Here is a 27,873-nt window from a genome sequence, read left to right as displayed (position 1 = left end):
ATACGTCGTCAGACAATAGGCGGCACGAGCAAAAACGAAGAAATGCAATAAGATGAAAGTGGAGAGAACCTCCCTTTGGAGTTGAACAACTAAATTGTTCATCTTTCTCTTTGCTGCGGGTGAAAACCGATTCAGTCACTGATTGATCCCAGTGTCGGCAATGTTTGGATCGTGATTTTTGCAAAAAAATGTATGTGTATTTTTTACAGCGCATCTTTTTTTATTCGTAGTGCTTATTTTAACTGCCGCTTTCCACGCTTACATCATTTTTTTCTCCGGTCGAAAATTCAAATGAAAGCGAAAAGACGGATAAAAGCTGTGAGGAGCTCCCGAAGATCAACGCATCGCGTCGTGATTGGCCCGAAGCCGGGCGAGGAGTCAGCCGCCGACCAATCAGCGGCCAGACCGATGACGCCTCGTCCAATCACATGTCGACTTCCGCCTTTTGTAAAGTGGGCGTCAAAGGTTGGAGGGTGGGGTGACTCAGACGGAAAAAAAGGAGAATTTTACACCTTTGGTCGGAGTTCAGCGGTGAGTGACGTTTCCATTGTTCGATAATTATCATTTGTAAATCGATTTGAGAGGATCTCTCATAAATACCGGGATGCGTTGACGTGCGTGTCGGTGGTCGGTACAGAGTCGGAGCATATGTCTGCTGTCACTGTTCAAAAAGTGCTGCAAGGAAGAAAATTAGCTTCGTGGCTCTTTGCGGTTCGCCGACTAACGTGCACTATGGTCGCTGTAAGTAACATGTGGCCCGGAAGAGGAAATAAAACCCTCTTTGTTTGCTCAAGCGTGGTTTGACTGCTCTAACAGTCACTTTCCGTTTCGGGCGCTGAGTTAGCTTCATCTCCTGCAGCTAGCAGCTGCCCGGCTGCTGACTTGCACGGACTCTTGAATGTGCAGGACAGGGTGTTGCACATGGAGCTGTCCCCCATCGTGCACGCTCCTATCTACGGGAGGGTGGCGACGCGTGCATGCAACCACGTCGCTCCCTCGTGGAATGAGCTCACGCACAACATTCCAGTGGTTCGCCCTTTGCTGCATCCTCTCCAAGCTGTCCCAGCAGGACGTTCCTCAGGTCACAGACCTGTAAACACTGCAGCTGTTACAAGCAAATACTGTTTATATTCTAAAATGCATTAGCAACAGACTCCACATAGTGCATGTGACTAGTCGTGGTGCCTGAGTTGGAGGGTTTTTAACCTTTAATGGAGTCTAGGAAGTGATCCAAAGAGATCTTTGAGTCGTGTTAACCTCAAAGAAATCCAGTTGCACTGTGAATGTGAGGCATTATTCAGACGACAGTGAAATCACTGCGGTTTCTGATGGACCTGGACCTCACCAGCACGCGTGTTGGGTTCAGATACGGAGGGTCCTCCGATGATTTTGGTTCGCTTATCAACCCAGGAACAGGACCAGATCCTCGAGCCGCGTCCTCTTATCGTCCCAAGGCGGGAGGTGGCCAAAAGAGCGGAGCTGGACACGTGACAGAGGTGGATCGGTGCATCGGAGCCCACTTGCTGCTGCTTTTTGCCGCCTTTGCAAAACCAAAATGTGACATTTGTGTGACGATGCGGTTCGGGTTTATTCCCGCGTCGCCTTCTTTTATCGAATGTGTCGGCTAACCGCACTTTACTAACAGTTGATATTGAACATTGTGTTTGAATGCCAGCCATTTGGCGAGAGTGCCAAGGAGGAGCGTCCTCAGCTGGTGAAGTGTAAGCACAACTGTAGCGAGCGCGTGTGTTTCTCCTCATAATCTACAGAACGTGCACGCTCATTCATGCGTGGGGCTGGGTATCTACGCGCAATACCTTCTCTGGTCTTAAACATATCCATACTAGTGTCTAGACGCCTCAATCCTGATCTTAACAGTTTATCTGGCAGCCAAACTGTGCTTTATCACATCATGTGATAAAGGCTTTTACCCCAAATTTAGCTTCAAATAATCCCCAGCCCACAATGTTTGGCTACACAAGACGGCCTTTCAGACTGGGAAGTGACAACCAGGAGACAGCTGAGTGACATTTGCTCCATATGAACGTATGTTCCCCGTCTTCCTGCGTCCTCTGGACGTCAAGATTAGGATTTTCTGGCCGTTGAATGTCACTTTCCGGTCTGTCAGGGCCGCTAGCATTTCCGTAGCTTTTAGCGTTTATCAAGTGTTGCATGTCTTCCTGTAGATATTCATAGTGTCCATAGCTCAGCCATTTAAAGGCGATGCTTGACATCATTGGCTCATTTGTGATGATGAAAATAATAACCTCCCAGTGTGGCTGCAAATGATCAGGGCTAAAAATCAAGGCAGGACATTGGGACATGTCTCCTACCAAGAAGACCCGTTATGACCCCCCTCCCCCCCTAAAAAACCAAACCAAACCTCTGCACAAATAGGTTCAAAGGTCATCCTTTAAAAAGGGGGCAGACCTTTGGACAGTGGCGTGGGTTCCATGAATGTGTTGACCCATAAAGTTCTGCCAACATTTGTGTTCAGGTGGGAAATGGAAGGCAGCACCATAACTGCCGCGTGTTAATCTGTTATTGACACGTATCGGACCCGTTTCCGCCCAGCCGTGCAGATTAGTCCCCTGGGAACGGGTTTACTTCAGAACTGGGTGAACTGGTCTGGTTTGAGGCCAAGGTAAATGGAATATTAGTCTGCCATTCAGCAAAGCAGGGGTTTATTTTGGGAAATCTGCTGATGATTCAAGGTTCTGTTGTGCAGACTTGTGTTGTCCTAGCAACCCTGAATTTGGTCCCCAGCTTATTTCACACTGCAACATTTACTGGTTCCAGTTTGTCAGAGATGAACTGTTGGTCGCTGTTGATTGGGCCAATCATCTTATCATTTAACGCCATTTAACGACTTCAAGCAAACAAACAAAATCCCCCCTATAGAGAAATGAATGAGTTTGATTTATTTTAAAGAAGACACTTAATTACCGGTTTGTCTGACTGCATTTGCCGTCCCAGTAAATCTACCGGAAAAAAATGTTTCTCATCAGTTTCCAGGACTCGAACCAGTAAATTTCTAGATGTTGTTGTGAGTTTTGTGGTTAGTAGTTCTCGCCTCGTGGCGTTCGTTAGCATTTATCTCCGTCTGCTTTCCTTTGCTTTCACACAACATCTCTCAGTCTGCAGCCAAGAACGCAGCATCAGTTCATGTCCGGCTGAGCCAGCGTTGGCTGCCTTTCTCCTTAAATCCAACCCGGTTCCTGCTCCGAACCCTTGATTCATTTCATCCCTGGGACAACTTCTGCAAAACAAAAGCCAGATTTGACGATCGATGGTGGCTTTTTCCCCCCCTCCCCGGTCTGATTGGTGTCATTTGCTGGGCTGAAATAACCCAGCCAGCCAGCCCCGGCGGTCACATGACCCAGGCCCCGGTGACGTCACCGCGGCAGAGATTTGTGAAGAATAAGCAGACAGAGGGAAGAAGCCCCGGAGGTGCGCCGCTTTCTTAGCATCGTTCCTTTTCTTTTTCTTTCCCCCGGCCAGAGAGAGGACAGACTATCTGTTCCACACTTGCGAGACCCAAATGCCCGGTCCCACCCAAGCCCTTTCCCCAAATGGAGAGAATAACAACGACATCGTCCCGGAGAGCGGATCCAACATCATTCCTTACAGGAAAAATACAGTGCGACAAGAGCGCGCCTACAGGTAAATCCGCGAAACGTGGTGATTTCATGTCGGGTGGGAAGCGCATAAAAGGGGCGAGTGGCGCAGACGCTGCTGCATGTTCGCCCCGGTCCTCCCCGGTTCGCCCCGGTCCTCCTCCGCGTCGTGCGCGGCTTGCGCAGCGCAGCCACCCGCTGTCTGCGCGCTGTCGCCCAGCCTCCTCCTGTCATGTCAGCTCCGTGTGCGTCCGACACCGTGTCGCACATCGCTAAAGTTAGCTCCAGAGCTTCTCCCGCCGGCATATGTCATCGGCAGGGCCGCGTTGCGAGCGGCTGCGGGCGGTCGCAGCCTCGGTCGGGATGATCGAGGAGGGATCCGCTCGGAACGTGACAGGAGGACGCAGACAGCCGCCTCCGCTGACATGACACCAAAACCACATGAAACCAAAGCTGTGTGCGTGTGTGAGGGGGGGTGTTTTCACCTCACGGGTTACAAAACAGGGCTAATTCCCCCCACCAAAGGGGGCATCCACCCAGCCCCGGCAGGATGGCTACCCCCGGCCGGCTAACAAAGCATGCTAACAGCTCCCACATCCGCTTTGTTGATAGGGACTCGGCTGGCCCAGTTTCCTGCTCGTCCTTCCCAGGGAATCGGGTTATCCGAGGCTGTGTTCTGCCCCTGCAGCTCTGCGACGGGGGAACTTTATTGTTCCGAGCAGCATCGTGACGGTGGCGACGGCGACGTGCGTGTTTTTAGGGCATGCGTGGCCGTGCATCTGACCTGCCAGCCAGTCGCTAATCTGAAACGGTCACGCAGGAATGGATGGATTTAGCTGCTTAATTCTACGTGTTATCATCTGGCTGCAAAAGGGGACACGCTGGCACGACCCGGACACCAGACGTGCGTGTTCGGTGTGCGTGTTCGATGCTGAGGCGGCTGATTCATGCGACCACCGCGTTGTGCGAAGGATTCACCCGCAGATTAGGGATCAAAGATGGGGGAGTTTTGCTCCAAATCCCGAGACATTTTGTGTCTCATCTGTTGCTGAATCCTCCGAAATGATGTAATAGTGTGACCCTGTAATTTAAATTAGGATTGAAACAATTCTTAAACATTCAAAGAAGGCATTTGGGTCTCATTATGGTGGAGGGGAAGAATGCTGTGCCACAAAAAGATGGTAATATCTGTGGCCTAATCAGTCTAACAGGAGACGCATGGATCTACGTATATATGATCTAAAAGAAGCGCTGCACTTGTGGAGACAATCGTCCTCTTGTGTGTTTTCAAACGTCGACTATCTGATAACGCGGAGTTAACTTGTTCACACTGGCTTCAATTGGGCTTTTTACACTCACAGTTTGCCTTGAAGTCTTTTCTTCTTCCACATATTTTTAAAGAAACATGGGCTTTGTTGATGGTGCTCGCTTTAGATTCCATTTGCCAAAACTCCTCGTACGCTTATAGAGTTGTAATTACTGGATTTTGACATTAATCCTGAAGTAAACGGAGGCACGAAAAGGTTCCCTTTTCTTGTTGATTGCAAAAGGCAAATATGGGGGGAACCCGAGGCGGTCCTGCTCACCTCAGGTGTCATCAGAACCTCATGGCTGCGCTCTGTTTTCCAGCTGGGGGATGGCGGTCAACGTTTACTCTACCTCAATAACCCAGGAGACCATGAGCAGGCATGACATCACTGCCTGGGTCAACGACATCCTCTGCCTGAACTACACGAAGGTGGAGCAGCTCTCCTCAGGTGAGCACAGGCCAGGAGACGTTCTCCCCCCAGCACGGGAGCAACTGGGCGGAAATAAATCCGTGTAAACCTAACCTAGGGAAGCTGGCTCACCTCGGTGGCCCAGAACCGTCTATAAATAAACACCAAGCCTCGCGCGCCCAAGTAATCCAATTTCAATTACTCTGCCCACCGGAACACACACACACACACACACACACACACGTCCTCATTATTTGTTAAGGCTGTTTATTTAGATTGACTTCTTAATGAATTCTTTTTGGATGTTTTTTTAAAATGTTAAATCCCACAGCGGGTTGCGGTAGTTTCCCTTTGCTTGTGTTCCTGGTTCCGCCTCTCTACTGTCTGGTTCCGTGCCTCCGCAGGAGCTGCCTACTGCCAGTTCATGGATCTTCTGTTCCCCGGCTGCATCAGTCTTAAAAAGGTCAAGTTTCAAGCCAAGCTGGAGCACGAGTACTTTCACAACTTCAAACTGCTCCAGGCCTCCTTCAAACGGATGAATGTGGACAAGGTGGGTCCGCCGGGCCTGCACCCCCCCCCCCCCCCTCGCTGCAGGGGGGCTTCTATCACTTCTGTTTATTCTGTGAGTTCAGATCATTCCTGTCGAGAAACTGGTCAAAGGCAGATTCCAGGACAACCTCGACTTCATCCAGTGGTTCAAGAAGTTCTTTGACGCAAACTACGACGGTAAAGAGTACGACCCTGTGGCGGCCAGACAGGGCCAGGACGCCATCCCCCCTCCCGATCCCGGCGAGCAGATCTTCAACCTGCCGAAGAAGTCCCACCACGCCGCCAGCTCCCCCACAGCAGGTAACCTCTCCCCCACCCCCGGGGCACCATCAGGTCCTACCGTCCCTTTACCCCGGGGTAACAAACCCTTGTGCTGCTACAGGAGCTTCCAGGTCGGCGGCTACAACCCCCAAGTCCTCCACCCCCACGTCCAGACCCTCATCGGCCAAAAAGATCCCCATCCCATCGACTCCTGCCAAAGGAGAGAAGGAGCTGGAAGCACAGGTCACACAGCTCACCGACCAGGTAACAGGAAGATGCATATTTTCCTGATTGTCCTCATTAAACAGGAGCGCCGACATGCAGTCATGTGACGGAGGTTTGGACCGCCGAGGCTCGTCATAAAGCCCGTTAATCTCCCACATTTCCTAGCGGTCAAACCTCAGACACTGGTCCCAAACCACGGTGCGCAACAGTCAGGCGGGAAGTCTCCATTAAACTGTTTCCTCAGCCGAACAGAACCGGAGTGTAAATATAGTGTTATAGCAGCCCAGCGCACCGGCACCACCGCAGAAGAAGAGCGAGCCTTCTGAGGAACCAGAACCTGTATCAGATTGGAAATTAGGCCAAGCCTCGGAGCCCGCTCGCACGTCGCGTCCGCGCGGGATGACAGAGCCGCGAAAGAATGTTGTGGAATCGAGGTCGAGCGCACGCAGATATAGGCTGCTGCTGGAGTCGCTTCCAGCGGGAGCAAAGGCAAATTAAGATTCCCGCTAATGCGGCTCGACCCGCACTCGTGGCTGCGAATATATTAGAACGGATTGAACGAGTCTTTTGTTCACCCAACATCAACCAGCATCTGTCTGCGAGCTAATAAACGTAGCATTGTGTGCTAATGGACTCGGAGCGGCTCCTCGTTAATAGGTCGTTTGCATTCGCCGGGCCGCCGTGAGGTTTACTGTGTGTTCCGTGCGCAGGTGAACACGTTAAAGTCGGCTCTGGAGGGCGTGGAGAAGGAGCGGGACTACTACTTCAGCAAGCTGCGGGAGGTGGAGCTGCTGTGCCAAGAACAGAGCGAAGAAAACGCGCCGTTCGTGGACCGGCTAATGGAGATCCTCTACGCCTCCGACGAGCAGGTCGGTCCGGAACCGTTTGTCTGGTTGGGCCGGCTGCCGTGTGTGGGTGCGGTTCTTCGGAGGTGTTCACGCCCCGTTTTTCTGTCTCTGATGCTCAGGAAGGAGCGGAGCTGGCGGAGGGTAACGGGGAGGAGGCGGAGCAGCAGATCCAGGAGGAGGGAGGAGACGATCAGCAGGAGGAGCAGGACGAGTACTGACGGCTTTGACTCCATTTTCGAACACGTGAGAACCGTCAGAGGATTTTAATCTTACCCCCCCACCACCACCCCCGTGGTTCGTTGTTTTCGTTCCTCTCCGAGACTGAGCACACGAAGCAAAACTCTTGAATAGACGCACCGTCACGTTTTTGGTTTTTTTTGTATCCCTCCGCTCACTGTTTGATGTCTTTTGTGACTTTTGGTGAAACTGCTGCTGCGGCAGACGAGCTCGGACCGTCGCGGCCGTTCCCGAAGGCGCGTCGGTCCGTTCAAAAGCTGCAGTCGATGTGACGAAATGCTGAAGTTCAGACGGGTAAATGTACCCGTCAGTGCAAGTGTTACCTTTCCTGGATCCTTTTTTTGGTTTGTTTTTAGTTCAGTTTAATTTTATTTTGCATATCAACAATATTATTCACCAGAATGCAATAAGAAAAGCCCTGAAAGGGCTCGTAGTAGCTCTTATTTAATCTCCTTCCATACATTGCACTGACATTTGACTCCGTACTGGACAATCTGTCCACAGACCCTCACCATATTTATTATTATTATTGTTCTTCTTAAGCCTTAGAAATAGTGCAAGGTTCTGTACTGTCCTCGTGAAGGACGACACTACAGAACACGATTTGTGAATAAATGTATGATTCCAGCATTTGACTGTTTGACTAATTCAAAATGTCCGATTGTCTTTTCAACCGCGCGTTTTTGATAGCGGACAGTGAGGTTTGGCGCCCGTCGTCATGCCTACAGAGGACATTCTGGGGGACGAGTCTTATTGGGAGGCAGCGTTTCAAATTCAGAGCCACAGATGCGGCTTGTGGCCCGTTCAGATTTCAAAAGTTGTTCTTTTACCACAGGACGAGTCGGTTCACTGAGTAATTTAACATATTCCAGTAATGACAGTGTATTCGCTTAATATTGCATTAACTAATGTTGAACAGGGCCGTGCACCATAAGCTTTTAGTCATATATTATTGTGTAAATGAAAAGGAATGTAAACATGTACTGTCAATAATTAATGAATAGTAAATGTTTTTTGTCCCACTCATTATGCATTCCCCCCAAAAATGTGTTGCATGTTTTGCATTTTATTTGTGAATAACTTGCTTTTTACATATTTAATAAATAAAAAACCCAAAACAACACAAGTATGTCAAATGAGCTTTTTTTGTATCCATCCCATAAAAGCACCCAGAATGTCAACTACCTGATGCTCCTGCATATAAAATCACATCACAAGTTAAAGAAAGTGCACATCCACAAGCAACCACAATTAACGGCGTGTCTAAACGAGTCCATAAATGTGAAGATTGCTCATTAAATGGTCCAAGAGGGTGAAGGATAATAAAAAAAAACGCCCCTCAGGTTGAGCAACAGCTAGCAGCGCTGATTAGCAAACACAGTTAGCATCGGCAGGAACCACCGGCACACGGAGACCCAACGGCGACCAATTCATGCAAATATAACTAACCGGACAACTTGTGCACACATGCGAGGACTACAGACGTGGTGCAAACTTTGTTTCCAGTCGTTATGTCTTTTAGAAAGGTAAGAAACCCGGTACGGCTAACCCGGCTATTAGCTCAAGCTAACTGTATCATGAAGGCGTGTAGCTTTCTGGCGTGTTGCTTTCTGTCGCCTCCGTTGGTGTTTTTCTTTAGTTTAGGCCGATTGTTGGCAACAAATGCACAGCTCTTTGTAATTTTACATTGCTCTTGCGGTGAGCCAGGTGAAAAGCAATGCTACCGGTGTGCCACAATCTCGTTAAAACCCAGAATGAAAGCGGGGGACTTATTTTGATGTGACATCTCGTCCTTTCTTCCCCCCACATTTGTAGCGTAAAAGGCGCCCCAATGATGATATAAAGCACGTTTTATTTCCGGACGATGTGGAAAATAGTTTCCAGAAAGCGGGCAGGGAGCCGCTGTCATCAGTGTCTTCCGCCAGGAGTTGGCAGAGATGCGGGGACAGTTTTCTGGATCCCTCGGGGTTAAAGGTCAAACTTCAATACGCCACTTTTTACCAATTTGAGCTTCCTAAAATGATCTATAATCATTCTGCATTCTTCCCTCTCTCTCTTTTCCCAACAGAATCCAGGAAGGAAGCTGTCTGCGTTAAAGGAGCTGGTGCTGTCTCCAACTTCAGGTAATTAGTGCCTCTGTACAGGGTCAAAGGTCAAAAAGTACAACTATGAGGTTACACGCAGGTCTCAGCTGCTGTAAACACAACGGAGAACATGGAACAACTGTTGTGACTTTAATATTTGATCCGTCCCTTTCGGATCCGTGCGGTGGCGTTTATTCTGTCCAGGTCCGACTGCCGGCGCCGCTCAGTGCGACGAGGACATTGCGTGGAGCTCCAGTGATGAGGACCAGGAGTCCAGATTGTCCGGAGCTGCCACTCCGGGACAGCGGAGAACCAGGGCGCCGATTCATCCCAGCAGGGCGCGTCAGGGTCACACCAGCGGAACAGGTGAACGGAAGGATGCACACAGACGAATCAGAGAAATTCTGATGGCAGTCGCCTCGGTTGGACCTCAAGTCGTCGCTTTATTCCTTGTCCAGACGACCTCCCGGCCATTGACACGGACAGCGACGCGGACGACCCGGTGGGCGACGGCGAGCAGCGGATTTCCGACTGTGACTCCGAGCCCTGTTGCGAGCAGCCGGAACCACTTAAACCCACAAACGTGAGTGATGCAACGACTCCACGGTTCTGTCTGTCAGTAGTGACAAACGCCGCAACAACCAGCACCAAGACGTGCACGCTGATGTTGGTTGTTGTGCGCCTTCGTGGCCACTAGATGGCGCCACTTGACCTCTTCAGCGCCAGGCGTGTGTCGGCAGCGTGCGTTCCGAATCACGCTTCCAGGACTTTGAGCGTCTGCACTTTTCCTAGAAGTAGGACCATAAGTGTCGGTAGGATTTCCTCGAATCCAGGAAGCCGCTCTTTTAATGCCATAAGTGAACACACCCACCATGTTTCAGGATACATTACAGCTCAACTTACTGCGATGTTGGAGTGTAATAGTGTCTAATGACTTCATAATAACAGATGTAAGCACAGTTGGACAGAAAGGGATGCTGGGATGTTCAGTACGAGCTGTTGTGATTGTCAACAGACACTCGATGGTTTGGTTCCCATGTGGGGGCCAGTTCTCTGGCAGCAGATTTGAATACAACTGCAACGTTTGACTGAAGAGCCAAGGACCTTCTGTGTGGGCGCAATGGAAAGTGTGACCCAGTTTCCTCCGTAATCTTGATGGTTCCGTCGGTACCGTTAGTCCTGGGATCGGAGTTCTACCTGCTGTCAGTGGTCGGAGGGTTGTCATGTCGCTCGACTTCAATGTTATCTTTGTGTGCCGAAAGGCCCGAACAGGTTCAATCCAGAATCCCACCCCGCAGCCGCTGGATCCAGGTTATGGTCCAAACTTCCAAAGTTCACAGGCTGGGGAGGTAATAAAACCCCCGAGGGAGCGCAGAGGGAGAACTTGGACACTCATTCACTCCTCTGAAGCACAAACACTTCCCGATTCGAACACAACAGGCCCGACGTTTGCTGTTTATGTGCAGCACCAGCGTCGTGCTGCTCTGGCGTTCTCCATATTTATGAAGGCGGTTTCACTCTTGGAATGTTTTTAAGTTCAGTTAATGAAGATGAATGACTGCGTTTTTTTGTGACCAATGTCGTCGATCTCTGCTGGGTCGTCGTTTTCGGGCGACTCTCCTCTCAGGAGCCATTCAGACACGGTGTTTGTCCAAGGCACGGTTGTCACGGGGGCGGGGGGGGGAGGTATAGAAGGAGGGGCGACCACATTCACTCGGGTCCATCAGAATCCACCTCGCTGCCTGTTGGGTCATCTTCTAGAGGTGATGTCAAGGACGTGCAAGAGACAGTATGAGGCAGGTCGCAATCGCACGGTTGATGTCACGGCAACGTGATCTGTACAACCCCTTCAAAAGTGTACATGCACGTAGCACATGACTACCTTTGCACCACTTAATGTGGACGAGGCGTCCAGTTTGCAGCGGCGGTGTGCAGAGAGGAAGCGGCGCTGATTAGCATCACCCGCGCAGACGCAACTGCTGGGTTTCATTTGCTCTTATCGGCCCCCGATACGGCTCGAGATCAGGATCTTGCGGGTTGAATCGATCTCTCTTCCTGCTGCGCACGCTCGCTCAGACGTGCGGCGTTTGGGAGTCCAGAGCTGACACGTCCATACGCACGTGGAATTTATTTATTTATTTATGTTTGCACAATGTGATCCCAGTGCGGGTTGATTGGGTCGCTGGAAGGCACGCTCCAACCCTGCCAATAACCGCCCGGGCCGGATCGCGCAGGATGCCGAGAGAGCAGGTTCCGGGCCAAGTTCAAATTTACGACTCCTGGATGATGAGTGCAGCGCCCGCGCAGGTGGTGGCGGCCCGCCAGGCCGGGGCCGCGGCGATGACTCTTTGTTTCAAGGCCAACTGGAACAGCCGCCTCCCCAGATGCGGCCCGTCACCGGGGTCGACGACCTTCTGCCACTCCAGGGCTCGGCCCGCTCGGGCCCGTGTCAACAGCGCCGTTTTACTACTGTTTGTTCAGTAAAACATATCGGGGTGCGCGGCTGTCCGGAGCTTTGTGCTCAGAATGCTTTTAGTGCTGGGTGAAAACATTTTTGTGCGGCAGCCAGGGACATAGTGTTCCTTATTCTCTGTAGTGGGTTGGAGTGTGACGTCTCCTGGCACCGGGCCTAGAAGGATCAAGTTGATTCAAATACGAGAGCACGTTGGCTGACGGATCCTGGTATGCTGGTCGTGTCTGCACATGACAGGCACTCAGCGCTTCTCCTGTGTATTTTTCCATGAGGGCAGGTTTCCTCAGGTGCACCGAGCGGTGATGCAGCAAAAAAATACTTGTCCGAGTGCTGTTTGAATGAGTGCAGGTTACCCATAATAACCCAGTTTACTAATGACTTAATTAGTTGGATTGTATTTCAAATTGGTCTGGATTTGAAGTGCAGTCCAATTTTAAATACCGGGATCCAACTGATGTTCGGTGACGACATCGCTGGCAAAATTCACTCAAATCTTTTTCAGATTGCGTTTGTGGTTATTTACGACTTCTTGCGCCGCAGATATCGGACTACGTGTCCGACGGGGAGGATGTGGGCCGCAGCGTCACCACGTCCAGCAGCCTCGCTTCTGGAAGCTCCCCCCCCCGGCCCGGTGAAAGCTGTCAAAGGCGGGCCAGCGACTGGGTCAGGTCGGCTCAGGTCCTGCTGCGGACCCCTCAGAGACCCAGGGAGGCTCAGTCCAAGACCCCCGAAGACTCTGCCAAAAAGAAACGCAAGTTCCAAAGGTCCGATCGCTTTCTTTTACCAGTCAGATTCACTTTTCTTCACAGTACAAGCACGTTTTTTGGGGGCGATGTTAAAAATAACAAATCAATGCGTGCGGCATTGACATTAGGGGGGGTTGTCAGGTGCCTCGGTGGAAAAAATTGTGTCAAAAAGGACACCTGGCGGGGCATGTGGGCGCTAAAGGTCGTCAGTTTCAAGCCCTCCGAATCTGAGAGATGATTATCTGTGGCCCCCAACAGCTTGTTTGGTTGCTCACACACCTGCGTATCTGCGTACACTTTCACACACACACTTTCTATCACGGAGCATCATCTGTTCACCTCTGTTTACAGCGGAGGGCTCGCCGAGAGGCTGAGCCGCCTGCAGAGCAGACAGAGGTCCGCCGTCAGCTTCTGGAGGCACCAGTCCGACGCCTCGGCAGCCACAGGTGAACCACGCCCGCCCACATTTAACCCCGAATCAGGAGCGCTCATCTTTAATCCAGAACTTTGTCTCCTAATATTTGATGGAGAAGCATTCAGGAAGTGCTGACTGCGTGTGGATCCCTGACTCTGAGCCATGAGCGTAACGTACAGGTGACAGGAAGTAGCCTGCCTGTGTCTTCTATTGTCTCTTTTTCCTTTACGTGCTGTAAAAAAAACGCGATGGGCCTCATTGTCAGAGGAAAGCTTCCTGTATGTGACCTTTGAACCAGCTCCTTAGGGTTTAGCACATATTTAATTCCTCACATTTGCCCCCACCCGACCTTTACTGTCTTTGCTTTATTGTCGCTATTTTGGTGAGGGATGAGCCGGATCCTGACGTATTCCTCGACATAAACCCCTCATATTTTAGCAGGCCGCCTGTGTCCAATCGGAATATTTTGCAATCTTAGATGTAAACGTACACACGCTGCACTTAACATTCCTGTGAAATGTCCACGTTAAGCTCTTTAGCAACCCCGCTGCTATGATTTACTCTAATCTGATAAAAAAAAAAGCCCCACATCTGGTCTCTTTCAGGCATTTTTTTCCCCTTTAAACACGAACTCCATCGCGCGTTTTCTTTTCAAATTCGGCACAATCAACATGCGAGTTATCTGTGTTGGAGCGATGCCTTCGGGGCATAGCCTCCATTTGCTCGTCCTAATTTCCCTCTGGCGGCGTTACCGTTCAGGCCGAGAAGCACAGTCAGCACCTTGGTGCAAATCCAAGCATCTCGCCCAGTGGAATTCAGCATATTTGTCTCCAGCTGTGCGGCACAGATTGATAAAAATGAACGTACTCCTCAAATGCATGCGCAGTCAGCAGCCCCGCGCCTGCGTTTGTTCGCATTCAACATCTGTGCTGTTGCGCTGCTCTGCAGTGGACAGGCCCGGCGTGCTGGTGCTGGAGGTGCTTGAGGTCATGGAGGAGTGCGGCATGCGAGCGGCGCGGTGCGAGCGCCACCGACCCCCCGGCGGAGCGGAGGAGAGCGCGCCTGTGCTGGTGTTATTCAGCAGGGAGACTGTGGCCCATCTGATGCCTGCACCCAAAGACATCATCCATATTTACCCGCCATGGTAAGGTGGCATTACATCACACTCGTCCCAGGACTCCGCCGCTTTGATTTTTATCACCACTAGTTTGGAGGGCCGTCACAATCCAATAAACAGATAACACACATGTGAGCCTGGGGCCTTCAGCGCTCATGCACTGGGAATGAACCTCGTAGTGGAGTAAGAAACATGTGTTTGACAAAGGAACACGGGAAAGAGCGCTCACGTACATCCATGGATTATGGAAATTTGGGGAAGAGAGAAAAATGGGCAGAATAGCAGCGGATAGTTTGACGTTTGCGTGAATGGTCCCCAGCTGCGAGAGGTTTTTCTTCTGTTTTTAGTTAAATTTCCTTGGCAGAAGATCAGGAGCCGGAACGATGGAAGCATTTACACAACACAAGAGATGTTTGCGTGACAATACGCGGCTCTAATTATGCAAAGCAAATAGTCAAGCAACCTCACAAAACAGCACTAATTAGTTGCGTCTAGAAAACATAATTTTTCCGTCGATTTTTGCATTTTCCAGTTCTGAGTTGTAACACATGAAACGCCTGATGTTCCCAGTAAACAGCGAAGACCCAGATGTTAGCACCCATCCCTCTTTTTTCTGGATCGTTTTGGAGCTGCGGAGAAGCAACAGTTGACTCCAGCTGTTGGGAATTTGTGTTGACTTTGCTGGAATATCCAAACTGGCGGAAGAGCAGGGGCCTCCTCTGCGTGCTGACGTCACGCACAGCTCCAGGGAATGCTTCACATTCCTCTTCCTGGCAGTTAGGTCATTTCCAGAAAACCAGGGAAAAAACACAGTGGGATTATTTTCTGGAGCATTTGGGAGCAGAGAGTGGAGGGAGCCAAGGAACTGAGATTGAAAACACATGGAGGTTTTTAGCGTATCCATGGCTTTAGCACCTCGCCCACCTTCCTCCCCTCCCGGTACAAGAAGATAGAGCAATCAGTTAACATGCCTACATTTTTACATTGATAAGGATTCTGTCCGGAATATCATGAGCATAATTTTTTTTTAAAAATCCCTTATCAGTTTCCGGTCTCGCGTTACATGGAGTTAGTGGCAGTGAGTAGTTAGGCCCCTCCCACCTCCCACGCCTCTGAGTGGGCCGATGCCTGAACGGAAATACCTGCAGGTATTAATCACTCGCACGGTGTGACGCCAGCAGCCGCAGCCACACCTTTACCTGTCTGATGATGACAGCTGCCCACTCACCTGTTCACAACGGCCTCGCACTTCCTGTTTGCTTGTTGTACCTGTCGTCCTGAACAGAATGTTCTGCTCTGGTGACAAATGGATCGCACCAATTGCTGCGCCGATATCCTCCGGCTGAGGGAACGGGGCCATGTGAAAATAGGAATTTAACGTGTCGAGGACCGGCAACGGTGTCCATCATAAATGTGATGAAAGGTGGTGAGCTGGAGGAGCTGTTAGCATCTGATAATAATCCAGTTCCTTCCAGACGTCACTGATGCCCCAGTTCACATTGTGATGTTGTCGGGATCTGAGGACGTCGGATAAACCTCTGATCTCCAGGTTAATTTGAAGGTTTCCACTGATCGCGGAGGAAAATTTGTACCTGGAATAGTTCGTTCTGTGCTGTGTGATTGACGTGTTGTGAATGCATTATAACCCTTTAGAACATTTAGCGTCTCCATCAAATCCGTCTGCTTTAATTCCAATTCCAATTTATAAAAGAAGATTGAAGTCGCGCTTTTCAGAAGCAAAACCGCGAAACGTGAGTGGAGCCATGTACCTGTCACGGCGATGAAGGAAGAACCGTGGCAGGCGTTAGATTTGATTGACTTGGATTAAATTACAATGACGACTCGGGTGAGTCAGCGATGGCGATGTGAAGAGTACAGTACCAGGAACTCGGTGTATGACTGTGTGACCTCAGATCAGAGATAAATATCAAGATTACTGTCTTCTCATTGTGTGCTGACAGGAGTCTGTCCTAGTTGAATCTTTGGCCCTTCTGTTCCTCTCGTGTTTACATTCCGACTGTAACTGAATGGTGTCACTATGTAATAATTAACTCTTATTGCTGATACTCCAGAACAGTTGTAATACCAAGTGTTCATATCAAAGAGGGCTCAGTAACGATGTTAAGATCGTTCTGGAACACTCGCGCAGATCACATTATTAAGGTGGCTTGTTTTATCACGCCTTTGTTTTCCCCCCCTTCGGCTTTATCTGCTTTTTCCTTGTGATTTTTCTGATTCCCTATCAACACAGCTGCGGGGCGGGCTGCGACACGTCTGATAGTTCCAGTCATGGAGCGCTCCCGGCTCTGAGTCACAGATAAGCCATCATATGGCTGTTAATCACGTCGTACGGATTAAAAAAGTACACCTCAAACCTCCACATGAGGCTGCTCATCAAATTATTTCACTCTTGGCTGCCTCTCACGTGGGCTTCAGACAAGTTAGGGGGCACAACTTTCACAGAGCTGATGTGATTTGGTTATTTTTTAACATCTGTATCTTCCTGTAACTGTATCAACTTTACATTAGCATCACCTCAGGGCGCTGCTGCGTATTTAAACTTGCACCCTTCTTCCCACACACATATCTCAGGTAGACTCACTCTTCTGCGTCATCATCATCCGTCTTCCACTTCATCTTCATCACAGCATCTCCAATCTGTGATTAACCTGTCACAAACAGATTTAATTCCTTTGTTCCCTCCAGGTAACTGTCAGAGCTCTAAATCTGATGGTTTTTCCTGTTTCCAGGCAGAGTCTCTCCATAGAGGGATTCAGCTGCAGCATCATTCTCAACACTCACCTCAGCCAGAAGGTCCAATCTGCTCCCAGCACGTCCCACCCAGGCCCCCCGGCCGTAGAAAGGTGTCCCCCGTACTTCCTCTGTCAAACATTTGGACGGCTGGAGGCATCGAGGACCAGAGAAGCAAACGCTGCCAAACAGGTGACAGCAGATGTTTGGTTCCCAAATTTACTGTTAAAGTACCAAGACAGAGAAGGAGGGTTCTGGGTTCGATTCCAAATCACGTGGGGTTTGTATGTTCTCCCCTAACATAAAATAAAAGACCTTTTCAGAATAAGTCACTATTTGGTACATTTAATTAAGTCAAAACACTGAGGAGTGACAAAGCTAAATCAAACATTTGGTTTATTTCATTATTCATCTGATTCTCAGGTCCCTTTGTTGGATCCTCTGAGGGGATTTGAAGGTTCTGGCCTTTCCAGCAGACTCAGTTTCTCCCTACTGGAGGTGGTGGAAGGCCTGGGCCAGGCTGGTTCTGTGGGCCAGGACGTGGAGGTGGTGGTCCAGAGAGTTTACGCCACCGCCGTCCCCGACAGTTCCCCCCTGTCCTTTCTAAAGCCCAGGGTTCAATCCGGGACTTCCTTCCTCCGTCCTTCCGAGGAGAAAGGGAAAACGAGGTAAGAGCGGCCTTTGTTATGTCATTCAGCGTCAAACACAGCCAGCTAATTGCTCCATCTGCTGCCAGTTACCCTTTTTGAGGAGAAACAATGTAGGTTGCTCTTCTTTGGTCTCAGGCCCTACGTGCCCCTCCTCGGTGGCACCGTGTGGGTCCCTGTGGTCGGGCTATTGTTCCCAGGGCTGCAGCCCACAGACTCCTCACACTGTCTCCAGCCATATGGCATTGTTTGACAAAGGACACAAACATTCCTAATTGAATCCAGCCGCCGTGCGAGTTATTCTTGCCAATTCTCAGGAACAACGACATGATGTTGAACTTATGCCCACTCAAACGTCTTTGGGTGAATCGAGTTTACTCCAGTTTTTGTTTTTAAAGTTGCACCTATGCTTTAACACGTCAGTCTGAAACGGCTCTGGGAGGTTTGGGGGGGTCCACGGCAGCGTTTTCCCATCTTTCAATGTACTAAACAAGGCGGATTTCACAAACATTAAGGCAACAACGCCGGCGAGCGCATGAAACGGACGTCCCTTGGAGAGCTGATGCCGCTGCTCTCCTGGGAAGCTACTCGCTCCAGAAGTGTCAGCACCTCGGTTTGGTCCTCGCTGCGGTTTTAGGCTCTTTTTTTTGTTTGTTTTTTCCCAACTAAAAATATTTCCCATTGGAGCAAAACAATGAGTGTTAAAACTAGAAGATGGAACCGTGCTAAAAAGAAAACGGTTGTTTATTATTGTATAAATATTCTGCTTTTCAGCGCTAGTTTTAAATGAAATAGTTCAGTTTCCTCTGTCAAGCTGACGTGACCTGTGTGTGCCTGGCCCTCCCCAGGCCTTTGTTTCTCCCTTTTGCTGACTAATAAGAGAAAAACACTCCTAACACTCCGAAGGGAGAGAGAGCCCCAGTCAGCTGACGGCCTCAACTGACTAACCGAGCATCGGTTGTAACCTGACGCTCGCTCCTGCCATGCTGCTTCTGGGGCTGGTAAACAAACGCCGCCCCTCCGACAGGAAACGTTTACGGCCTTATCTCTGGGTCTCCGAACCTCCTCCACCGCCAACGTGCCGGGGTTGGTAGTGAAAGGACAGAGGCCGGCGAGAGGTTGCTGTCAGCAGCCTGTTTAAGTTACGCTTCTAATCCTCGGGAAGTGCCGTTCTTAAACTACTTTTCCAGGCTGGAGCGCATGCCGACTCGGGACCCCCACTGATCCCGCGCTGTATGGCGATGAGGACAGCGTGTACCTCTCCTCGTGCGTCCCCGGCCTTCATGACTCACCCCCCGCCCCCCCCGGTCAACATGCTTATTTGATCCTTTTATTGTTTAGCCTCAGCGTTAACACATAAACGGGAGAGACGCCAGTGCGATATTTATGCCCGAAGATGTCAAGTTCCCGTAAATTCAGACTAGAATAAACAAGAAGATTAACTGTTTAGCGGACGCGAGGAGAAGCTAGTTGTTTTTTCTCCTCCTTTTGGTGGAGAAGGAACACAATGTGCCGCGAGGATCCTGTTACAACCGTGTTTATCGCGCTGCCCGCCCTGATTGGTGGACAGCACGCAGGAAGGAATCCCGCCTGTCCACCCCCCCCGCACCAATGAGGCCTCTCTGCTGTATGCTTAATGTGCGGGTCAGTCGCACGTTGCCAAGTAATGTGCATGTGCAGGGGCGAGCGTGCGTGCGCAGGAGTAAAAGCGGCTGCGCGCGGGTCTCGCAGAGGGTCAGTAGATCGTAGTTCCTGGAAGCAGACCTGCGTTGCTCGGAATTCTGGGATGGCTCGCAACAACAAATTCCTGAAAATGTCCTGTGACTGGAAGAGGCCAATGGCAGCGGAGGGTTTTTTGGTAGAGAGCAGAGGCTTTTTTTCTCTCTCTCGCTCTCTCTCTTTTTTTTTTTTTTTTTTTGAGGAAGCAAAGCTGTTAACGGCTGTAGGGAGGGCCTGGACGGAGAGGTGGCTGCTGAAGCACTCTGTGGTTCCTGTCATTCTCGGATTCAAACGTGTATATTTCTTCCCACCAAATATCAGTTTAGTTCACAGATGAAGACACGACATTAAGCTGATCCGATTTATTGGCCCCCACAGTCAATATTGACACCGGCAGAGTGGAATGAACAGATTCTGGAATCCACAAATTGAGCACATTTCTAGGCTTTATCAACCAAAGCGCATTAATCTGTGTAGATGATGTGCTCGCTTTGATGAATAGCTTTGATCTCCAGTCTGGATCTGTTGCTTCCTTTGGGCTGCAGAAGGTCGCTCTGACAGGCGACATGTCCGGAACCATACAGTGAAAATAACCCCGCTTCAGACGTCGGCCCCCGTCGCCAATTGCCACGTCAGGAATGTTATTTAGATATCTATTTCTCGAAAACAAACCCGGGCGGATGCTGTGTTTACCAACAGACGACATTTATAGGTCGAAATCAGGTGGTTGAAACCGGTCTCTAAACGTTCCCAATGTCTGGGATGTGCACACACATGCATGATGGGAATGCTGGCGGTCCTCCTCCCTCTTCCCTGTTTTTCTTCATCCTCCTCCTCCTCCTGCTTTTCCTCCCCGGCCGTTGCTTGTCTAACCGAGGGATATGAACTCTACTGTTTACTCTCAGGGCTGGTGCTGGGCCGTGTCTGAGCTTGACTGGCTGAGGTACCGCAGGGTTACGGGAGTCAAACCTCGGCAGAGACGGCGCTCCGTTGCTTTCGTGTGTCTGTCAGCTCGGCGGCCTTATCGCTGTGTATCGGCAGCGGGCTGTTTTCCTGCTTTTAGGTCTTTATTTTGGTGCAGGAAAGGGGGCATAAATCTTCTTTCAGCTTCATCTTTGCTGATTATTTACTGAGTCAGGGTGAAAACAGAATGTGGAGGAACCTCTGTACTCTCAGTTTTGCAAACTCTGCAAAAACCCCAAATAAACTGAATTCACTGACCAGTGAGTCTCTGCTCTGATCCCACTTCCTTTTTTTTATTCCGGTCAAGTTTCCTTGGTTACCATAACGCTACATGTTTCAAAGTGGCAAACGTTGTTTGCGATGTTTCAATAAATGTGCGGAGAGTTTCAAGGTCAGTCGATGGATTTTGGGGGAGTTTTCTGTCTGTCAACTGGAGGAAATGAGTGAATTTTGCATTAATTAACCATTTTGGGTGCCGTGCAAACCTTTTTTTCTCCCCCCAATCTTCCTCCAGGCTTTGCGTGCTCGTCCAGGACAGTTATGGGATGTTCAGCGTGGTGCAGCTCCACCTCCTGCCCTGCAAAGATGACCTCCACCACTACTGCCACATGTGGCAGGGGCGGACCTGCCTGCTGAGGGGCATTAAAGTGGTGCAGCGGGTCACCAGAGAGAGGTGGACCCTCCCCTTTGCTTCTTCTTCAGCTGTTCTGCCTGACTTAAACTTTCAATTCTAGCAAAATCTCATCAACTCCTTCAGCCCAAGCCTGGAACTTTACAAAAACCACAAAAGAATGTTTATTTTCTGCTTGATTTCTCTTCTCAGACATGAACGCCCACGTAGGATTTTGATGTGAACGTAATGTTTGCAACTCATATTAACCTCATTACGCTGCGCTGCCAGAAGTGCAACTGTGTTTACATGTAAAGTGATACCAGCGCGCATGTTCTGTGTCCCTAGTGACTTTCCACGGTAAAGAGCCCAGATTAGAAGCATCGAGCAGTGACATGAGAACATTTAGACCCTGGCTGGGGGGATGTTTATATCCTTGGTATTTTCAATGCCGCGGCGGTCTATAATGTCTCTGGAATTTGTCTACGGTCAGAACGTGATGGATGGGCTGTCTTCGGTGCTGGCTCACGTTCTGTTTGTTAGCTAAAATAGAAGCGCACACAAACCTGTCCAGGCTTCATTTGGACGCTCACTTTTTCGCACAGTTTAAAATAATCAGTAAACATCTGGTCGGGATATAATCATCTTCGCTATTTCCGACAGCATGAGAGCAAATGAAGAAGCGCGTTTGTGCGACAGCTTTAGCCACAGCGGGCCACGGCCCACCGGGACGGCTCGCCGGGGGTCGGGCCGGGACCCGTGCGATGAGACAAATGTCCACATTTGACACGCAAACGAACCACATTTGGGAACAAAGCCGCGGCACATGAACCCAGTCCAAGCAAGCGTATAAGCTCTGATTTAAAATCACAATGCTCTGAATGGGTCCTGTTAGCTTTGACATTACTCATCCCTAAGAAGGTCTCACCAGACTAGAACGGGCTGCAGAACCAGTTCCGCACAAAGGAGCCCTGTGATTACAGGTTGACTAACAGGTTGTTAGCGACTGACTGATATAGCAACAGACTCATGAATGAAAAAGTTACCTTGACCAGCTGCCCTGAACTAAATACGCGCTGACGAGAACTCAACCTGTCAGTTGAGTTCGGTGAAACCAGAAGCCTGACTGGACATTTTATTCCAGTCAGGCTTCTGGTTTCAACGACCATCGTAAAGTCTCCGTCGTCTGTCATGACTGCCGATAAGAACGGGATCGAGCTCGCCGTATTAAACAATAAACCTCTAATAACTGGGGGTTGAACTTCCTTAGAGCTGCTCTTGAAAGTTATTGGAACTAGAGCAGGGTGTGAACCGTTCTCCCACATTTGTCACTCCAAATCCTTGCTTGTAAAAATTCTTTTTTATTATTTTTTTATGCCCGTGTCTGCTCTGCCAGCCCATGCACGCTCTCTGGTAATACTGGGTGATGTTAAAACAAGCTCCATCTTAACAGATTTGCATTTCACTCGAAGTGAAACTGACTATGAAGGACGCCTTTTTTTTTATTTGACTTGTTTCTCACCCTGCTCCCCCCCTTCCTCAACACTTCCTGCTTCTTTTAATTCTCCATTGTGGTTCACTCTCAGGTGCTCCAGATTATTCAGTCTGATAGACAGTCTTTGGCCCCCAGTGATGCCTCTCAGGGACCATAGAACCCCTCCCAGTACGTCCAGCGTAAGTTCTGACAACAGCAAAAAAAAAGACCCACACACACACGTTGATGTTTATTAATGCATTCTCATTTTAAAGGCCTCAGAGTGACTCAGCATTTTTGGTAAAGGAATACTGCAACTTGGTGCGTGCTGTTTGCAGGAGGGGGCTGTTTGTGTTTGCCCTGACCTGTTTTAACTCATGCATCACCCCGCTGATGGCGCTTAGCCACGCGGGAGCGCCAGTGGTTGGTTTTTAAAAGGGATTAAAGGGGCTTTATTCTGTCTGTGGCATCTTTGATTGTTTCTCTTGTGCGCGGCTTTATTTTCCAATTAGCTCAGTTGCGCTTCTTGTCAGAATGGTGGCATCTTCATCCTTTAATCCCACCTTTAAATCTCACATTTGTCTCGTTTCTCAATCTGGGACCAGCAACGGTGACTGTGCACGTACCACATGGGTTTTTCTGTCTTGTTTTGACAGTGAGAGAAAAGGCCTCGAGTAGTGTCATCAAAGAGAAAATCGCTGAGTGAATTGTACGTTTTGCTGTGGGAAACAGGCCATTAGAATGATTTTCACTCAGAAGATGATAAAAATCAGCAAGTATCTCAACCTCTCTGTATTAAAACACTCGTGTTCCCACACGTCTGGTTTTCTTTTTACCAGGAAACCAGAGCTGCAGGTTCAGCTCCCAGTTTCTGCTACCTGCTGTCGGGTCTGGAGAGCTCGGTTCAGCCTGCTGAGGGCCCCCCGCTCTCCCCGCTCTACTGCCCCCCCACCATGCAGAGCTTAGGCGACATCCTGCAGGTGAACTCTTCCTCCGTCTAAAAACGTGGGCCTTCTCTACGCTGCTCTCACATCTTCTCTCTTTTCCTCTGCAGACTGACGTTAAAAGCTTCCGCTGCAGTTTCGCCGCCACCGTGATATACACGAGATTAACGCAAGTACGTCTGGCTTTATTCAGAAAGACGTATTAAACGCCGCGTCTTGTAAAATCCTCCGCTAACCTTCGAACCAATAAAGCGATAAGGCTGACGTCTGGTATCACCATGTGCCTCGACTATCTGCGCACGGCCCTGCGGGGTTTTTTTAACCATTGACTAGCTAGACCTTTAAACTTTGACCAAGATGAGATAACGGCTGAGAACAAATTCTTGGACTTTAATACAGGCTCGCACCACATGGGAGCAGATACAGCTTTTAATGTTAGACCAGAGTTTAATGTTACACCAGAGTCTATCAGGCCTGTTTGATTTTTAAACGTAAAGATTTGCATCTGAGTTGTGCTGAACGGACGTAGATCATGCAGCGACGCGTTTGTAGGTCATTGGGTGTCCCCGTTTCTGTGTTCCAGGGCAGCGATGTAGGCCAGGGTGAGGTTTGGTTGGTGCTCACAGACCCCAGCCTTCAGGAGGAGAAGGAGGAGAAGCCGGAGAGGCCGTGCAGGCGAACGGCGGCCCTCTGCGTCAGCACTTCCTGTGTGCTCACTTCCTCCGTCATCCGAGCGCTCAAGTCCTCGGCCGCCTGTCAGGCGTCATTCAGAGACGTCATAAAAGAACACGGTAGATCTTTGCAGCAGATCACTGAGATCACGTTAGCGAGTACCGTCAGCACACACACGCCGTCCAGGCCGCATCAGATCACACAAAGTGTGCGTCTGCAACATCAACGCAGCCGTTTGGTTTTATTTTATTTCTTTTTTTACACCAGCGAACTGAATAAGGGTGAGCAGCGCTCCTGTTCTCACCGGTTAGTTAATAATGCCGACAAACCCGCTTCAGACGGATTAAGGACCGAAAAGAAATCGGATCGTTCAGCTTGTGTGTCCAAAACAAGAATTCCATTCAGTCTTTGAGCTCCTCTTTAACACAAAACAGGCTAAATTTGCATCAGTGACGTGGTCAGAAATGTGCTTATTGGTGCCCGTTGGTGCAGATTTAACGGCTCTCCTGGTTTTATGCCCAACTGAACCAGAGATTTTCCTTCTTGATAACGTTTGATCCGACCCAGGGGTTCTCCACTGTGTGGAGCAGTCAGTCATTGAGCTGTGCAGCCAGTCGTCGAGGCGTCCCGAGTGCGTCGCCGAGTCTTCCGCCGGGGCAGGGTCGCTGTCGCGGTTGCTGACCGAGCCCACCATCCTGCCCAGACCAGTGAGACTGGACCCCCTGGTCCCTGAGGTCACTCCCAATTCACTCTGCTCCCTCACAGGTCAGTCACTCTTCCAGGCCCTCTGGTTTCACCTGATTGTGCTGCTCTGTTTTCCCCTTTTGTCTATATCAGGGGTGTCCAGATCCAGTCCTCGAGGCTCCGCAATCCAGCCGGGTTTTCTGTCCAACCAGACTTAAAACATGGAATCCTGGCTGGAGTCCTTCAGGACTGGGTCTGGACACCCCTGGTCTATATGCTGACATCTCTGAGCACCTGCCAGTCAATCAACACACTCATTAATGACACAACACACTCTTCACTGAAGCCCTCTGCTCACCCAGCTCAGCAGAGGAGGAAGTTGTGCAAACCGGTAGGATTTCTTCCACCGTGCGTCTCTTATGCAAACAGAAAAATCAAATAGTATTTTCTGATCCATAAAACCCTCTTGGCACATGAACGAGTTCTTGAGCCACACCTACAGCCCAAACATCTGGAAGCCTCTGCAGTTAATCTGATCACCAGTTAAACGGTCACACCAGAGCAGTATCACAACATGTGCACACCCAATGGACAGACACCCGCGCTTCATTTTCTGACTTATGTAAAGAAAAATTAGTTCTCTCTCCAAGTAATATTCAGCGTCCTCATCCCCTTTTGATGGTTGGGATCGATCCGAGAGGTTTGCTCTGCTTCTTTCTCTCCCTGTTATGTAAATGCGGTGCAGAAAAGGCCTCAAAGACGACAATAATCCTCATCTGTTGATTCGGTGTCACAGTCGAGGACAAGGATCAAACTGTGAACCCTCTGGTTTCGTGGCCCCTCTGGCTGTACATGTTTGGTCAGGTGGCCAAAAAAATAAATACTAAGAAAAAAAAAAACTAGCTTTTTGCACTCGTACGCTAACGTGCCAGCGGAGGAGAAGCCGAGCGGCAACTTTGGTATCTTATAGAAGGTTGTGTGTGAAAGGGCAGCAGCCTCGGCTGTTAGCACGATGGCGTATAGGCAGGGAGTACTCGCTGTGTTTATCTCTGCTATCTCAGATACAATGAAAAGCGAGGCCTATCTCTGTCACAAACACGCAGACGTCTTCAAACCTCTGCGTAGATCATTAACAGCACGTTCCACTCGGCCCTCACAGCTTTACCTTTGGCATTAATGCCGCGTAAAAGAGAGCCCGTCGCTGCGGGAGGGCAGAATTGTGCGTGAAAGTTGTTTTTATGGTGTCACTTTTAGGATGCGGCGCTCTCGTGGGCAGAGCGATGAGCCCTGTTAATCAGCTCAGCGTCTTCTGCTGACTAATAAACAGTTGCAATGTCATCAACTGATAAGAAGAATCACTTTGATGGGCTGTGAGACTTTGGCAAATCAAAGCCTGATGACCCAGGAGAACCCCGAGCCAACCGTAGGCTCCTTTTTAAACTCACTTCTCCAATATGAGCAGAGGGCTGAAAAGATTTGCCTCTGTTGGGTCAGTTTGTTGTTCTGCATCTGCTAATTAACTTAAGTCCATCCTGGAGCAGGACGGGACACCCGACTGACCAAAACACACAAGAACAGAGTCAAGTTGATGCATTAAAAATGAAAATATTGGACAGATGTAGCATTACCGCATATCACCTGTAGGCTGTGCCCTAAACCCTCCTGAGAACATGCACATTGATCCACAGATTTAAAAAAAAAGCACCTTTTTTGATTAAAACTTACTCGTCCACGGCGCCCAGCTGTCCTCCTTGGCTCGCCAGTCACAGCACCACCTACTGGTGCGGAGGATTCCCGCGTGGTCTCCGTCGGCTCTGCTCTCAGATGATGGGGTTTGGACGATCGGCCCATTTAAAGTCACCTGCGAAGCGTTTCTCCTCCCGCAGGCGTGATCGTTGGCGTGGATGAGGACACCGCCTACTCCTGGCCCGTGTGCAACCGCTGTGGAAGCGACAACTTAGAAATATTAGCTGGAGGGAAGTAAGTTCGGGCTAAATATCACAGAGTAGCATAATATATATGTTATATACCTCAAAGCGTTGCTTTGTCCCCCAACAGTGGCAGCTTCCAGTGCGTCTCCTGTGAGTCAGTCGTGGACCAACCAGACACACGAATGCAGCTGGAAGTGTTCTTGAGTTCTTCGCTCAACGATTGCACTCTGAAGGTTAAGGTGGGAACAATTAGCCACAACCTGCTCATGGCCTTTGCTGCTAGTTTGTCACCGTAAATCAGCTAAACTGATGAGACTGAACCAGTGGACTTGCCGCCCCCACTGTTTTAATCCCACTCATCATCACCCAAACAGCTTCTCGTCTCTCCAACAGCTGCAGCAAGAGACGATCGTGTCCATCCTCAACGCCACGGCGCTGGAGGGAGCCGATGTATGTTTGCCTTACAAACAGTTACATAACTCCGGGCCGAACTTCACGGCGCATTGATCTTCTGTCAATATGTGCTGGAACGGTGATAAAGCCTGTTCTGTTCTGAGCAGGAATGATCTCTGTCTCATGCCGTTTATTGATACAATTAAAGAAACGCAGCCGCCAGGACGCTGACGTCATGGCCGGCTGCTCGCTTTTAAAGAGAAATCATTTACTCGGCGGGGCCGAGCGGGTTTTAATGCCAAACGGTTCAGTCCGCAGGATACGAGGTGGAGAGCGTCCTGGGAGCAGAGGTGGGCCCGCTCGCCGTCTACGTCCGCGCCGTCACCAGGACGCCGGCCCTCTGGATGGGCCTGGAGGAGGTCAGCCTGGGAGGCTGCTACGCCAAGTAGCTGAGATTTCTATCAGATGGTTCTGATGTTCTGCACACGGGCCGAGCCCCCCCCGCCCCCCGCCCCCCTCCCGAAGGCCTCCCTGGTCAGGTCAAAGCTGCAGGAAGACAAGGTCTTGTTTGTGTTAACGATACTCGGTCCTGTGGAGCAGAAGTTGACAGCCCGGGGGTAGACCGGTGGCATGCAGCCTGTCAGAGCCCCACATGGTTTACCAAATGGGATGGGACTCCTTTTTTTTTTTTTTTTTTAAACTGTAAATATCTCCAAGTCTGTTGCGTCAGCTCAATAAAAATGACATTGTTCCGCCAATGATTGTTGTGTTTGTGAGGGCGGTGGGACTGAAACA

General features: G+C 49.9%; 2 protein-coding genes and 1 long non-coding RNA gene across 10 annotated transcripts; 2 read left to right on the top strand and 1 right to left on the bottom strand.

Moving 5' to 3' along the window:
• The first annotated feature begins 382 nt into the window (after nt 1–382).
• mapre2 (microtubule-associated protein, RP/EB family, member 2) lies at nt 383–8,581 on the top strand. Of its 2 annotated transcripts, none has more exons than XM_057055695.1 (7): nt 383–531; nt 5,247–5,374; nt 5,740–5,885; nt 5,968–6,184; nt 6,267–6,409; nt 7,081–7,239; nt 7,338–8,581. In XM_057055695.1, exons 2-7 carry the CDS (start codon nt 5,254–5,256, stop codon nt 7,434–7,436), a joined length of 885 nt encoding a protein of 294 aa, XP_056911675.1. In that variant the 5' UTR covers nt 383–531; nt 5,247–5,253; the 3' UTR covers nt 7,437–8,581. The 2 variants fall into 2 exon arrangements, with proteins under 2 accessions (XP_056911675.1, XP_056911674.1); XM_057055694.1 differs by lacking the exon at nt 383–531 and adding an exon at nt 3,371–3,663.
• Nucleotides 8,582–8,709: 128 nt separating this feature from the next.
• On the top strand, nt 8,710–27,836 carry spidr (scaffold protein involved in DNA repair). 7 transcript variants are annotated; one of them, XM_057055687.1, is made up of 20 exons: nt 8,710–8,981; nt 9,271–9,429; nt 9,524–9,578; nt 9,744–9,905; nt 9,998–10,122; nt 12,553–12,776; nt 13,110–13,204; nt 14,122–14,317; nt 17,041–17,233; nt 17,465–17,709; nt 20,885–21,043; nt 22,567–22,654; nt 23,294–23,434; nt 23,509–23,571; nt 23,982–24,189; nt 24,638–24,835; nt 26,641–26,734; nt 26,813–26,924; nt 27,079–27,135; nt 27,390–27,836. In XM_057055687.1, exons 1-20 carry the CDS (start codon nt 8,967–8,969, stop codon nt 27,525–27,527), a joined length of 2,727 nt encoding a protein of 908 aa, XP_056911667.1. In that variant the 5' UTR covers nt 8,710–8,966; the 3' UTR covers nt 27,528–27,836. The 7 variants fall into 7 exon arrangements, 6 of the variants coding, with proteins under 6 accessions (XP_056911667.1, XP_056911666.1, XP_056911668.1 ...); XM_057055686.1 differs by having other exon boundaries at nt 12,550–12,776; XR_008953843.1 differs by lacking the exon at nt 27,390–27,836 and having other exon boundaries at nt 12,550–12,776; nt 26,497–26,734; nt 27,079–27,122.
• On the bottom strand, nt 14,699–17,046 carry LOC130538307 (uncharacterized). Its single transcript, XR_008953844.1, has 2 exons — nt 15,519–17,046; nt 14,699–15,060 (listed from the first exon to the last, which is right to left on the bottom strand). It is a non-coding gene; the product is annotated as an uncharacterized LOC130538307 (long non-coding RNA).
• Nucleotides 27,837–27,873: the final 37 nt, after the last annotated feature.

The sequence above is a fragment of the Takifugu flavidus genome, chromosome 15, assembly GCF_003711565.1.
Source record: "Takifugu flavidus isolate HTHZ2018 chromosome 15, ASM371156v2, whole genome shotgun sequence".
In the NCBI taxonomy this organism is placed as follows: domain Eukaryota; kingdom Metazoa; phylum Chordata; class Actinopteri; order Tetraodontiformes; family Tetraodontidae; genus Takifugu; species Takifugu flavidus.
Note: the sequence above shows the minus strand (reverse complement) of the source record. Positions and strands in the feature narration are given on the sequence as shown.